The sequence below is a fragment of the Lissotriton helveticus genome, chromosome 8 (genome assembly GCF_964261635.1).
Source record: "Lissotriton helveticus chromosome 8, aLisHel1.1, whole genome shotgun sequence".
In the NCBI taxonomy this organism is placed as follows: domain Eukaryota; kingdom Metazoa; phylum Chordata; class Amphibia; order Caudata; family Salamandridae; genus Lissotriton; species Lissotriton helveticus.
This window is the reverse complement of record NC_136069.1, coordinates 929,127,918-929,142,402: the sequence shown is the minus strand read 5'-3', so window position 1 is coordinate 929,142,402 and position 14,485 is coordinate 929,127,918. Positions and strand designations below refer to the sequence as shown.

Sequence of the window (14,485 nt, the reverse complement as noted above, 5' to 3'; positions counted from 1 at the left end):
CACCTGCCCTGACTGAGCTGGAATAGCTGGTGGAGTCCACCAAAGAACCAGAGAGCGTCTGTGGGCTGGGCGATGCAGACAGCTCAGCCAGAGCTGCCACCAGAAAAGGTAAGAAGCATGCAGCAATCACCCCCCCCCCCATCACCTTCCCTTTCCCCTATGTGGCAGTGTTAACCACACTCCAGTAGAGGTAGCAACATACACCAGCAATAAATTATGGGAGATGTAGTCATTGAAACACCTACCATGTCATACAGCACACCAAGCAACAAGTTATGCAACACACATCAGTGATAGGCAAGCTGAGGCAACAGCTACAGTGTTTCAGTTATAAGAATGTAATTGTATTAGCAGTGCTACAGGAGCACAGAGCTAATGTACGCTTTATGTCCAAAGGCGAGACATCTCGCAGGCATACCAGGGAGAAGGAAGGCAGTGCACCACAGAGGGACGACACCCAGGAGGCAGGCACAAGTGCAGGGAATGACACAGAGGACACTGGTGCACCAACAACACAGCCAGCCTCCCAAGACCTTGAAATGTGTCCACAGCTGCAGGCCTCCCCAGAGCGTTCTGGGTCGCCTCTGCTACTGTCCTCACCTGAACTGCCTGCATCACTGCCTGAAACAACACCTGCAGCTCAAAAGAGCAAGAGGCATGTAGTTGCCTCACTAGTCCAAGTGGAGACATCAGCAGGTGACATGGAGGGGGGTGAGACACCAACCTTGGCTGGGGAAAGAAGGACTGCCATACAGCAGTCCAGCGCAGAGGGTTCCCGCACAGGTACCAGACGCTGCAGGCTCCGAGACAGCAGTGCTGCACAACATGTGGAGAGTCCCAGTGTCTTCCGTGGGCTGGAGGGTAGCATGGTGAAGATACAACGTATGCAGGGGAAGGCCATCCAGTCAGTGCAACGCCAGATGAGGCACCTGAATGCAAACATGGAAAACATAGGGAAGGGCATCAGTGCATTGGTGGATGAGAACAAAGAGATGGTATCAGGTATGAGGGAGATGGATGCAGGGATGCGGGACATGTCTCAATCCGTGCTTCTCTTGTGCACAAAACTGTATCAGGACAGAACAACAAGGAGGAAGGACAGGCAGGAAGCACAGCGACACACAAAGGCTGTTAACCGCCTGGCCACAGCAACTACCCTTCTTTGCAGGCGATGCATCAACATGCAAGAAGGACTAGCACACAGCAGCAATGAGGTGTCCAGGGGCCTTGCAAGGGTGAGGGGTGCTGTAGAAGTGCTGCTTAATGCTCAGTTAGCACATACTGCTGCTCTGGAGGTACCTGAGAGCGAAGAAAGCACCAGTAGGAGCAGCATGACAAGCCCCCTGTTGCTGAGACACAGAGGATCAGCAGGCTCCATGGTGCTACCTCTGCCCACACACCTAGTGAGGACAGCCAGACAATTTTATCTGGCACCGGTAGGCATGGCCGAAAATGACTAATGCTGCCCACACTCCATGACCTTTAATGGGGAAGTGAGCCAGGACTCCCACTATTAATGGATACCATTTGTGTTGCACATTTGTGCCTTCGAGTACCTGCGTAGTGCCAATAAAAAAACTACGTTGGGTACATACTCCACCTGTCTTTGTCTCTTTACTTACTCAAAAATAGTTGTGCGTGATCTCTGCGCGTCTCTGTCTGCCATCTGTTGCTGGCGCTACTCCTTCTGTGTTGGGGTCAGGCAGTGCATGTTCATCATCATGGTCCTGATAATCGCACAATTCCACCTCTGTGCCCTTCTTTGTAGCAAGGTTGTGCAACATTGCACATGTTGCAATGATCTTACAGCAGATGAGTGGTGAGTACTGCTGTGGGCCTCCTTTTTTGTGGAGGCAGCGGAACCCGCTTTTTAACAGCCCAAAGGTGTGCTCCACAACGTTGCTAGTGGATTTGTGTGCCACGTTGTATCGTCTCTGGCTTGACGTTGATGGGTTCAGTTAGGGTGTCAGGATGAACATCATATGCACTGTCACCTGTTTGGAAATGATAGAGCCATTGATCACATGTGCAACAACACATACATCTGCAATATCTATCAGGGTGTGCCACAGTGTTTTACCTAGCAGGTATCCTTCTCCAAATTCCCCCGCTGTCAGGCGTGTGTAGATCCCACTGTTCTGAAAGATGTAGGAGTCGTGGTGCTTCCCGGGAATTTGGCCACAATGTCTGTGATGATGTTGTTGGCATCAGAGATTACCTGCACATTGATAGAGTGTGTTGACTTCCTGTTTCTGTAAATGTACTCTGTAGCAGCAGGTGGGCAGATTGGGATGTGGGTGCCATCAATACAGCCGATGACGTGTGGGAACTGTGCCAGTTGATAGAAGTCAGTCTTGGTGTTTAGCAGTTCTGCATGTGTGTCAGGGAAGCTGATGCAATGATGCATTCTCTGCATCATGGCCTCTAGGAACTTCCGGAAGAAATGGGATAGGCAGCTCTGGGACACCCCACCTACCGCAGCAATCACCCCCTGGTAACTCCCAGATGCAAGCAGGTGTAGGCTACAGAGCACCTGTACATGGGGTGGGATGGCGTGTGCCCTTGGTGTTGGGTGCTCCAGGAGTGGGTGCAGGTCCCTAATCAAGTCCAGGATGGTTTGGGGGTGTAGCCTGTACCTTTGCAAGATTTCTGCCTCAGTGAGTTGGAAGAGCGTCATCCGCTGTCGGTAGACTTGCTCCTCCTGTCTCCAGACCCTCTCTCCTGCTGCCTGTAGCCGTAGCCGCCTTGCTATCACGTAGAATGCCGCCATTCTGGTCACACTGTTGCATGTTGGGGCCTTTTTTATAGCCTGCACCTGGTTACCACCTGCTTTCAATCCATGGTAAATACCGACTCTTAAATACTAAATTTCATGAAATTCGGTATTTTAGAAGTTACCTACATCTGGATTGTCATTTTTTTGCCATTTCTTATTTACCGAATCGGTAAATTCCGATTCGGTAAATTCTGAATCGTTAAATACCGAATCGGTAAATTACCGATTCGGTCTTTTTTGCTGTTCTACATCTCAATTGCCCAATACCGGTCGGTAACGGCCGAAATTCGGTATTTTCGGCCGTTACGGACCGGTATTGGGCTACCTACATCTGGCCCCAAGTCTTGCAGTTTTGGTGAAACAGCAGGGATGGTAGGTATCTGGTCAGGTGGTAAAGGTCCCAAAGATGGTCCAGCTGCTGCTTATGATGCATCACCTTCCCTTTCTCTTATCATCCTCTGATATATTCTTGTCTGTGTGGTTTTCAGGTGTTTTGAAACAGAGGATTTATGGAAAAATGTTGCAAGAACTTTCTTTTCTCCTGAAGGGATACATAAGCATTTCCAAACGTCGGAGGACTTCTTTGGAGGAGGTAAGTCTTCTTCTACTTCGTCCTGCTGTTTCTGTTCTCTTCTATCTTCAGTAGAAGACATCGTAACTTTGAAACTCTCTTCTTTGGAAGGAAAGGTAAATATACGATGGAGCTATGCTCCCTACACTGTCTCCCGAGAGAAGTGAAACCAAAATAACAGATTTTGGTTAATGTTTTCAATGTGAATTGATGGACAGATTTGTGGTAGCACAGTGGCAGATCTACGGAACCCTAAAATGACTAAAAAACTGAGGAATACTTTGTGTTTTACATTTGTTTAATACATTCTATTATGTTCTTTTGTTAATTGTTAGTTTTAAAATGTAAAATAATAAATGTGCGCATTAAATGTATTCATATATGTGTAAAAATGTGTATTACAAAATTGAACTTATAGGTGAAATTGTAGTGCAATTTATATTTTAAAAAATGCCAAAATTCACCAACAAGCCAAAGGTTACAGGGACATTATATTTAGGAAATAACATTAAAAAAATTAGAAATTAACTGAAAGTACCATAGGTGGCAAGGATGTTATCATTAGGAGATAAAATGTTTGCAAACTTAGAAATTCACTGAAAAAATGGAAGTTACAGGGACGTTATAGTAAGACTCAGATTTTAAACACAAAAAACTATAGAAATTCAGCAGTTTAATTACCTGAGCTTCCTATAATTTACACCCCCACAATGCACTCCTTATGACCTTGCATTCTACATCAGGAATGACATGGTCAGTGACATAGCTGATGACATCATCCAGCAAAGTAAACTTCAATATCCTTCATAAAATACCAGTTAAAATGTTTTTAAAAGTAAGAAGACACAGATGAGAGATGTACAGCACAGAGTGCACAGTAACCATATCAACTACTGCACTAATGTATCATGTAGGAGACAGTTCTCAGCGGGTAGTCTTTTGTTTTCTAAACCACTACTGTAAACACCAATGACGAAAGTAAATGATGTATCTGTATATGCTAGTCTATTGCAAACCACAACAACATCATTTGAGCACCTGCAAAGAGGTTTTAGTGCAAATGTCAGATTTACACAAACCATAACCAGTAGGGAGGTGTTAATGGACAGGCTACTGTGTGTTAAACCACTAGTGAAATTATTCTTTATCCTGAAGAAAGAAGTGAGCAGAGAGGTGAGTTTGTTATACATGTATACTACACTGAGCCATCTCCCTAGAGAAAGATCTGAGTGAACAGATTCATGTATTGTACTCTACTATTACAGCTATTCATCACAAAGGAGAGATCTGAGGACACTGGCCAGTATGTCATACAACAGAACTATACTCAGCTATCTCCGTGGAGTGAAGACTCAATGAACAGCTTAGACTGTTGCAAAGCACAAACATACACATACATCAGCAGTGGACATGTGTCAGTGTGGAGGCTAGTTTACTGATAAATTGTACACCCCTTTTAAAAATGGGATTACAGATCAGATGACATATTTTAGAAATATATTCATTCATTATGAGTACAGAAAGAATAGTAATTTAACTTATGCAGTAGCTTAGCAAATATCTTTAAGTCTCAGAAACTTTTATGAAAACACTTACACTCAATGGATGATGTCATCAGTGATATAATTTGAGATGTCATCAGTGCTGTTAGAAGTGATGTCACAGAACATGTTATGAGTGATGTATATGTGAGCTCAGAAGCAGTGCATTGTGGGGGCATACGTTACAGTTAGCTCAGGTGACTATAACTGCTGAATTTCCATGGTTTTATGTTTGTACAATCTGATCCTAACTATACCATTCCTTTAGCCTTTGGCTTTTTTCAATGAAATATATATACACACTTACCTGTGAAAGAATTACATTTTTTTGTAAAGGCATGCGTGATATAGGCATATACATAGTAAAAATGTGCACTGTAAAGGCATTTGTGTGGAAATGGATGCATGGTAAAGGTATTGCCGGGTAACGTCCACATTGTAAAGGTTGTTTCCCAGCACCCACACCTTGCAACAGGACTGAAACTTGGCTCAATGTGTTAGGATTCTTATGGATGATTAAACTAGAGGGATTAATCTCATTAAACTATTTAAAATATTTTCAGAGTATTCATTTTTCAAACCAATATAAATGTGAGATTTTACATATTTTATTTTATATTATTTTTGTGAGAGACCATCATATCCCCTCATTTGAACTTTTTCATACTTTAATAGTATTACTACTATTATTATCATGAGTTTACATATGTAGTTGTTTACTTAATTTTTTTATATAAATATTTATTTAATATGGAAGACCATTACCTTTTGTTATTTTCACTCTCACATAGCTCTTATCCTACACCCTTTATTACCTCCTGACCCTTTCCAATTTTTGTTTCTAATATTGTATTTTCCTGGTATTATTAACACGTTTTTATTCCTAGTTTTATAACCTGAAGAAAATGACTTTTCACTTTTCATTTTTGTATTGGTATTTGTGGACTGTGTGCCTAGCTAGAGAGCAATATACTGCTGCTAGATAACAATGGAGCGCTACTGTATTGTATTGGAAAGTATTTTCATTCCAACTATCCCAGCACTGGTTGTTCCTCAAATTCATTTTTCTTGTTCCTGCCACAGGCTCTCCACTAAACACTCAGTCCATGATCGATGGTGACTCAAGGCTTACTGAGGCTCCATCATTTTGCATTAAGCCATTGTAACCTAGGCCAATTTTCTACTCCTTTTGCCACTTTGGATTGTTTCAGGAGCTGAACATCCCATGAGCAACTATAGTGGTAAGTGAGCAGGTGTGCACATTAGGGTGACCAACCGTTCATAAATTTCACGGACCGTCCGTAATTGAGACCTCACATCCGTTGTCCATGATGATCCCTTTTACGGATGCCTTTTGTCCGTAATGGTGGCCTTTGGAGAACAGCACTGTTCCCCCTCTGAGAATCCTCAACGCCCTAATGGGACCACCCCACACTACTCTGAGCGCAAGAGCAGCCACTCTCCACCCATTGTCATTCTGTGTGCAGGCTGATTGTCACATACAGAATGACAATGGGCCAGTCTGGCTGGTAAAGCATGTGGTGGGCCTCCTCCGGCCTCGGGCATCCTGTCAGAAGGAAGAAATGTACAAAAATGCCCATGCTGCTATGAGAGAATCCCGTTCATCAAAATAAGGCGGCGAAAGAAGTAAAAACAAGTGTTATAATTCTTTCACAGTCTCATCATTTTAGAACTGATGCATTTTCAATATTATATTCAGTGAAGCCATGGCTGCTCCTTTTTTTATGCAACTAACAACCATTGACAGAGCCTATAGTTCTGGCTTGTTGTAGGTGTAACATTACTTTATGTATTATATAGATCTGAATTCAATAACAGAAGCAGCAAAATACCAGTCAGGTGGCACACTATGCTAAGCACAGATTTTTAGCCTAGGTTTTTTTAAGCTACACCCTTAATTACATCGAACACCCCCTTTGGAGAGACCCCCAAGCTTGGTCATCCCACTTTAAGCCCTGGAAACAACATGAGGCCATAGTCACCTTATGTCCTGGCACTGTGCATCATGCATGACTCATGACTTTCAAGGTTTCAGATTGACTATATGCAGGGGCATCTTGAACTCCTACCTTTGCTTTAGGAACTACAGCGAGGGGTGAGTTCCTGACGGGTCTCTTCTGTCTACAACTCTGCAGACGAAGGCTCAGCTCACAATTAATGTGAAAAGGTAGGTTAGGGAGTAAGTGAAAGGATGGATGGATGGATGGATGGATAAGTGAAAGGGTGAATGGATGAATGAAAGGGTGAATGGATGGATGATGAGAGAAAGAATGGGTGGATGGATGAGTGAAATGATGGATGGGTGGATTGATGAATAGATAAGTGAAAGGGTGAATGGATGGACAGATGTGTGAAAGGGTGGATATAAGGATGGATGAGTGAGTGAGTGAAAGGGAGGGTATATGGGCAAAAGGTTGGATAGATGAGTGAAGGAGTGAATGGGTGGATGGATGAGAGAAAAGATGGATGGATGGGGGATGATTGAAAGGATGGATGAGTGATAGGGTCAATAGATGGATTTATGAGTGGATGCGTAGATGGATGGTTGGGTGAATGGAAGGAAGGATGGATGGCTAAGTGAAAGGGTCGATGGAGAGAGAAAGGGAGGATGGATATGTGGATGACTGAAAGGGTGAATGTGTGGAAGGATGAGTGACTGGGTGGATGGATGAGTAAGTGAAAGGGAGGCTGGATGGGTGAAAGGGTAACTGGCTGAATGGATGAGTGAATGGATGGATGGGTGGAAGAGTAGATGGATGAGTGTGCGTATAGATAGGGTGAAAGGGTGGATGGCTGGATAATGAATGGATAAGTAAAAGGGTGGATGGAGGGATGGTTGAGTGAAAAGATGGATGGAAGGATACATGAAGGAAAGGTTTGAAAATGGTTGAATATGTTTGGATCTGGATTAGCTGCATCTTACGCGTGCCACTTTACATCTCACAATGTCTATCCAAGCAGATCTTCCCGACCATTTTTCTCACCAAACATGCCTGCTCAGGACCATGAATTGTAAACAAAATATCAGACTGGAAAACCCAGTCCTGTAATCATATATATATATAGATTATTATCATATGAAATACCACAAAAAGACCTGCACAGTTGATCAAAGCTGCGTGCATACTGAAAAACCGTGAAGTACATGATTATTTCAACCTAATTTAAACTTATTTTGACTAGTGCTTAAATGGTTGTCTATTTCCTTACTTATATACTATTGCGCAACCTCCTCTGATGTGTCTCTAAACCTTATCTTTTGTCTAGAAGTTTTGTCCTGAATTTTTGTCCTGAATTTTGACCCTTTGTCCTGAATTTTTACACTCACCTTCCTGAATTTGCACCCATGCCAGTTGGTCACCATTGTGCACATGGTGTTCCAGACTACACCCAAAAGGTATTGTGGGGTGTTATGCAGCAGTACATAACCATCCAGAAATGGCTCCTGTCCTAGTCCCAGCGTAGGTGCTCAATTACCTGGAAGTCTGGTTGAATGATTGCATTGTTGAACATTGACTCAATAGTATTAAAAACTTGTCAAAATTTTCACTTTGTATTCGTATTAAAGAAATTATCCATAGTGTACAAAGTAATGCTGGAAAAGAAACATTTCAAGTCTATTGAAAAGTGCCTGGCACCATACCACACTTAGTTGAAAGTTGACAGGGTTTATAGATGCCTCTTACAATAGTGAGGTGGCTGGTTGTGGTAATACAAAATGATCCTGATTCTTTTGAGAGTGATCCAATCTTAGTGATTGATGAACAGAGGAAGGGTGTGCACAAAAATACCCCACCCACCTGGGCAAGGCATACATGACCTACTACTCTGCTGCTGTAATGCCCTTCCTCTTCCTTTTTTAGTTAGTACCTCACAGGGCCCATATTCATTCAATGAAATAATAATAACATTGTGTTCCATTGTCTGCAGCAAATGCTTTTATGTGCCATCTGCTTCACTGCTGGCTAAGTCGCATAAAGTGCCCTGTCCCTTCCCAAAGTCTACTCATATCATGTCATACAGGAAAAATGACTAGGAGGCCATTGGAGGTGCCATACATCAAATCGCATGTGACTAGCAGACTATAATTCCTCAACTGCCCACATTCTAAAAAAGATATTCCAGCGCGGGGTGGGGGGTTGGGGGATATGCATAGGGTCTCATATCTTGGGTGCTATATTTAGCAGAGACCTAAAGGGAGTACTTACTCTGTAGAGAAATCTTGTAAAATGGCGAAACAGTTTATCAACATGCAACGTTCAGATGTCATCTGCTGAGAATTCTCACATTTTAAATTAGAACATTGGGATGCTCAGGGCTCAGTTGAGACAATGGAGCATCAGTGGTCTGCAGACACTGGTAAGACCTGCTGCTGTCAGCTTTCCAAAGTCCTATTCCACACTGTTCAACTCTCGCCCTTTCCTGCCACTCCACAGGCTATATAGATTGTGCATGCAAATGAGAAAACCAGAAGATGGTGACAAAGGTACATACTAAACCTACCCCATCATCCCCTTCCCTCGTTACAGTCAGTGTCCCTGGGAACAAACAAGGATGGAGGAGGGAACTCTGCTGAACTCCTGTTTCCCACTGCTCCATTAAATAAATCAAAACAGTTTGGAGGAGCCCAATGTAAGAGGCTCTGCTTTTCTACAGCTCTTGCTGTGTGCAAAGGCATCTGTCAGGCACTCACCTGCACACACAGGAAGAATTACAAAAGGAACCAACACTTTAGTGGAGCAATGGGTCATAAAACCTTTGTGTCTCCCATGGGCTGTTTTTATCAATTAGGGTGTTACATGCTCCACGGGTACTTTATTAGAAGTATAATGTGCAGAGCACACTTTTAAAATGAAATGTGCTAAATGCAAAATTTGTAGTAGGCAATCCTACTTAAAAACTAAAGGCTGTAACATAGAAATGAAGCATGAATTATTAACTTGACATAAACGAGGCTGCCATGAATGAATAAGAAGACATATTGATACTGAAAGACTTGTTTTTCAAATTAAAAGACCAGTGTGCACGATGTTTTTCTTCTATTTGCTGCAGACATTGTAATTTTGGAAGCTACTGTTTAGTAGCTAGTGAAGAGACACTTGTTTGTGTTAAACAAGTGATATTGAGTTTCTCACACCTCAAAGGATGCAGATGGCAGGCCGGATGATTCATGGGAAAAATGTTTGGAAACCAAGAAACGATGTTCCACAACATTAAAGGACATGTGATTAAAAGACGACTGTACTCTGGTGAGGAGATAGGGAGAAAACCATTTCCCAGGAGAGTGCTGAAATCTTATTGGCCAACATGAAGAAAAAAGAATGGTAAAGTTGCAGCATATAAAACATGTGTTTATATTTGTGTGTGTTCTTAGACTATTCAGGAAGAATAATTGAGCTTCTTTATTTATCATTTTTATGTGGACTGAGAGCAGTAGGTGTGAGTTCTTTATGTTTCAGATTCTCTTAAAGGAGACTTTCTGAGTTTTCTTAGACATCTCTTTATGAGAAGCTTTAGCCTATTTCCTTGTCTGCTATTATTTGACTTGACAATACTTTCCAGTTTGCTATGCTAAAGCTTCAAGATTTTGCTTCATTCTCTCATCAGGACCCTTCATGAGTATCTGAAATGACACCTTTTTTTCCTTCTCACATTTTCTATTGTTTTATTTAAAATAGGGAAGTTTCTTTATTGAACAGGCTGGTTGCATTTTTATTGTATCAATACCTTATTGGTTAATATATGGATTTACTTTATTATCAAATAGCGATTGATTGATTACATTAACTTTTAATCATGAGACTTGGAAATTAAGACCTTAATAAGAGAATGAATAGCTAAAGATTTTAAAATAAAACCTTTAACTCACTTTAACTCTCTATATTGAATGAACAAAAAGAAATGCTAATTGATAACACCTATATTGACTGCAGCACCGTACATCTCTATCGACAACAAAGACCCATCGACTTGTTCTGAGGGGTTCATGATTGATGAGTAAGTGATAGTGAAACCCCATGCTCCAACAAGAACATCTCCCTCGTTTAAGTCCTTCATCTCAGGAAAGAGGGACTTTAAAAACCTTTATTGGGTGTAACATTACTGACTGCTGCAATGGGATAAGTGGTGGTGACTAACTTTAATTTCGTAGTGGAGTGAATGTGTAAGACATAATAATTATCTGTAGATCCTCCATCATGTTTAATTAACCTGGCCAAATTACAGAATATATAAAAATTAAAGTTTTGTCAATAATCATAAACATACATTTGACATTCTAGCACAGCTTTTAAACTCATTCCATTTTTTGTAACAGTACTGCTGCTTCAGCAGCTTAACTTTGAGTTCGGCTTTGATCAAGAGAGCTGTATTGTTATCCAAGACATCTGCAGGAAAACATGTGGGATTCTTTTTCAGCAATTACTGCGAAGGACAGTGAGCAATTCACATCATGTTTATAGCATGTGTTAAAAGTAAGCTGCGATCACAGTGTACTGTATCTGAGGCCATGAAAATGCACGTAGTAAGCTTTGGCAGAAACATTGCTAATGAAAAGAAACGCATGGCTGCCTTGACAAGGCCAACGGAGAAAGGTGAAAATGTGTTCTTATCATTACCACTCTGTTTATAGAAAATTGTCTATATTTAATGCATTCTTGAACAATTTCCGAAGTCCTCTTGGAAATCTGTGCTAGTCTTATATTCACAGAAGTACTCAGATGCAGAACGTTTACTAATGCAGTTTTGCCTAATAAATATAATTGCACCTTAAAAAGTGAAGCAGATGTGCACTAACACGTTTTTTTTCTTTACTGGGAAAATATTTTTTCCTGTGTAAAAAGCGTTTCCCCATAGCCAACATTTAATATGGCAGTGTGCCTTCCACTCCCACCCTGGAAATGGACGTCCTCCCATTCTTGGCAGAATTGCAATTGTGACTGTTTCCACTGTGGGGTACCACTTGCAAGAGGTATATGAATATTCACATAGTTATGAGCTTGTGAATGTTCATCTGCTTTCCAAGTAGAACCAGAAAGGAATTCCTGTAACCTGCTACTAGACCTTAATGTGCAATTACAGGAATTTCACAATGCTAGCCGGATTGCCTTGGCAATACTATTTGTAACGGTTAATTTATAGCAATCTGATTTGGTGAATCTCGGTTGGAGTTTTCCTTTGTATTGTGCGTCAAAATTAATTTAGTTGTGGAAAAGTTTTGAGAATCGTACTCGATTAACTTTATTCCGTTCATAAAAAGCAAACCATAAAAGTATCACAACAACACAAGATACAAATTCAATAAAACATCCATTACATAAAACAACTTCAGAGAATGAAATTCAGTGTAATATAAAAACGTTAAAATTAATACTAAAACACTTCTCTTTATGCTTTGTTAGGGAGTGGCTCTGAGTCACAGGGTTAGAATGTCAGGCTCTTAAACTAATGCAATAGGTCCCCCAAGTCTGGCAGTGAGTCTCTAATCTGGACACCTGGAAAGGAATTTAGCAACCCTATAACAAAATCCTGGGTTGCTTAAATCATAACGGAGCCTTATGGATAATTTTGTCCTGTAAAAAAAAAGAGTTTACGATATAGTTTCCTCGGAGTTAAATAAAACCTGCAAAAATGTGCAATACGCTAGGTTGGTTGCTTCGACCGATTATCACAGGGGCAATTCTGAGTACCAGTTCCCCATCCTGTTTTCTTGGGAATTAAACCTTGCCATGGAATATAAGGAGACGAAAGTGTATTAGTAAATATCTATTTTGCATATTATGAATAAACGTAATGTACATTTTGCAACCCTACTAATCATTCAGAGCAATATAACGACCTATGGATACTTTATGGAGGTCTGTCGGGGCCTTTTTCTCACGACAAGCCTTCATGACAGTCTACTTTAGGGCCCCTTTTGGTATAGCTAATTATACTGTCAGGGTAAGCTCAGCCCAGAGATCCCTCTCTCTCTGTCCCAAGCATAATAACTTCTGTTTTATGCGCCATAGCGTGGGGGTTTTGTTAACCTGGTCTAGGCCCATACAATCCTGAATGATAATTAATTTGGTGAGGTGGGCCTCTGCTTTTAAACAAATTGATCGCCATAATAGAAGCGATTTGCTTTCTAAGATGTCTGATGAATAATCAACTCCCAGTGGATATTAGAATCTGGGGTTGAGTAGGGTACAGCAAACAGTCTCTCAAAATACCTATTTTCTTCCATTTGTAAAATACTGTTAATCCTCATACCCCAGATCCCAGCGCCACATATCACGGAAAAGATCATCTAAACATTGTAAGAGATTATCAATTCTGCAACTGATTTAGTGACTAGCATTGTAGCAAACCTGGCCTGACCCTCGTTATTTCTAATCATATTAGATTCAAAGATCTCCCTATGTTGCTTCCAATCCAATTTATCGGACATCTGGTTCCCTAGGTAGCTAAAAAATGTTATGCTCTGTAGTTTACTCCTCTTTATATAGAATGCATTGGGTTTCTCCCTTACACGTACACACCTCATAGTGTATGTTTTAGCTATATTCCTTTCCATGCCCCTACCTTCCATAAAGTCAGAGAAATAGTTGATTAAGGCGTATAAGCTTTTTGAGGTAAAGGCCAATACAGCTGCATCATCAGAATACAACAGTGTTAGTACCTGTTGCCGCCCAATTTTTGGGGTGTCCCCACCAACCGCCTGAAGCGCTTCTTCCACCTCCTTGATATACAGGGAGAAGCAGAATGGGGCCAATGCACACCCTTGCCTACCCCCCCCTCACTATCCAGAAGGAAGGAGTTAATTCCCCCTTGTTCCATAGCGGACCTTTGCTGTCAAGTTGCGATACATGTGAGCTAAGAGTGAAATGATCTCCTTAGGTGATCCCATTTTGTCCATACACTCCCACAATCTGCTATGATTGATCAAAATAAAAGCACTACTGAGGTTGATAAAGCAGATATGCAGTCACCCTTGCTTGTAGAGAATGCACTTCCCCATCCGAAGGTTCAGGTTGAGCAACTGCTCAATAATCCCTAGATCTTTTCTATCCCTAGATTGGGTGTTAGAAAGTATTCTATTGTCTTCCACCCACTGTTCTAATCTTTCTAGTAAGAGAATCAGACTCATTCCTTTCCTGTTAGGTTTCTTTTAAGGAAATTCACTCTTTTGCATGCAGTCTGCAAGAAATATAAATTTGATACCTCCATTTCATGAGTGTCTCCTATTTAAAAATAAATTTGTCCTGGAATGCGGCCGTTCTACAATGTGTTCGATTGTTTGGTTTTTCCAACTAAAATACTGATAAACTAATAATAATAGTCAATAATTATAATGGAAACTAATAGTAGTCACCCTTTCAATAAAACCCAGTGCACCATCAAGACACTGGGGTAGTGTATCTAAAGCAGAATGGACCAAGAGTCTGCAGGAACACCTTTCCCCTCCAGCCACACCAGAAACCCTGACAGTGACACAAAAATATTTAACAACTGGATCACCGTTTACCCCAACCACTTCACACACCCCCACCCCTGTATCAACGGCAACAAGAACCACAACAAACGGCTCAACTGGTA

General features: G+C 41.4%; 1 protein-coding gene across 1 annotated transcript in view; it reads left to right on the top strand.

The window, feature by feature from the left end:
- LOC144773829 (uncharacterized) overlaps window positions 1–10,098 on the top strand; it is a 160,715-nt gene extending 150,617 nt beyond the window's left edge. Inside the window, exons 3-4 of the mRNA XM_078658924.1 lie at window positions 3,265–3,368; window positions 9,962–10,098. Of these exons, the coding sequence (XP_078515050.1) occupies window positions 3,265–3,368; window positions 9,962–9,970 (113 nt within the window). The 3' untranslated portion in view covers window positions 9,971–10,098. The remainder of the gene's footprint in view (window positions 1–3,264; window positions 3,369–9,961) is intronic.
- The last annotated feature ends 4,387 nt before the right edge of the window (window positions 10,099–14,485 follow it).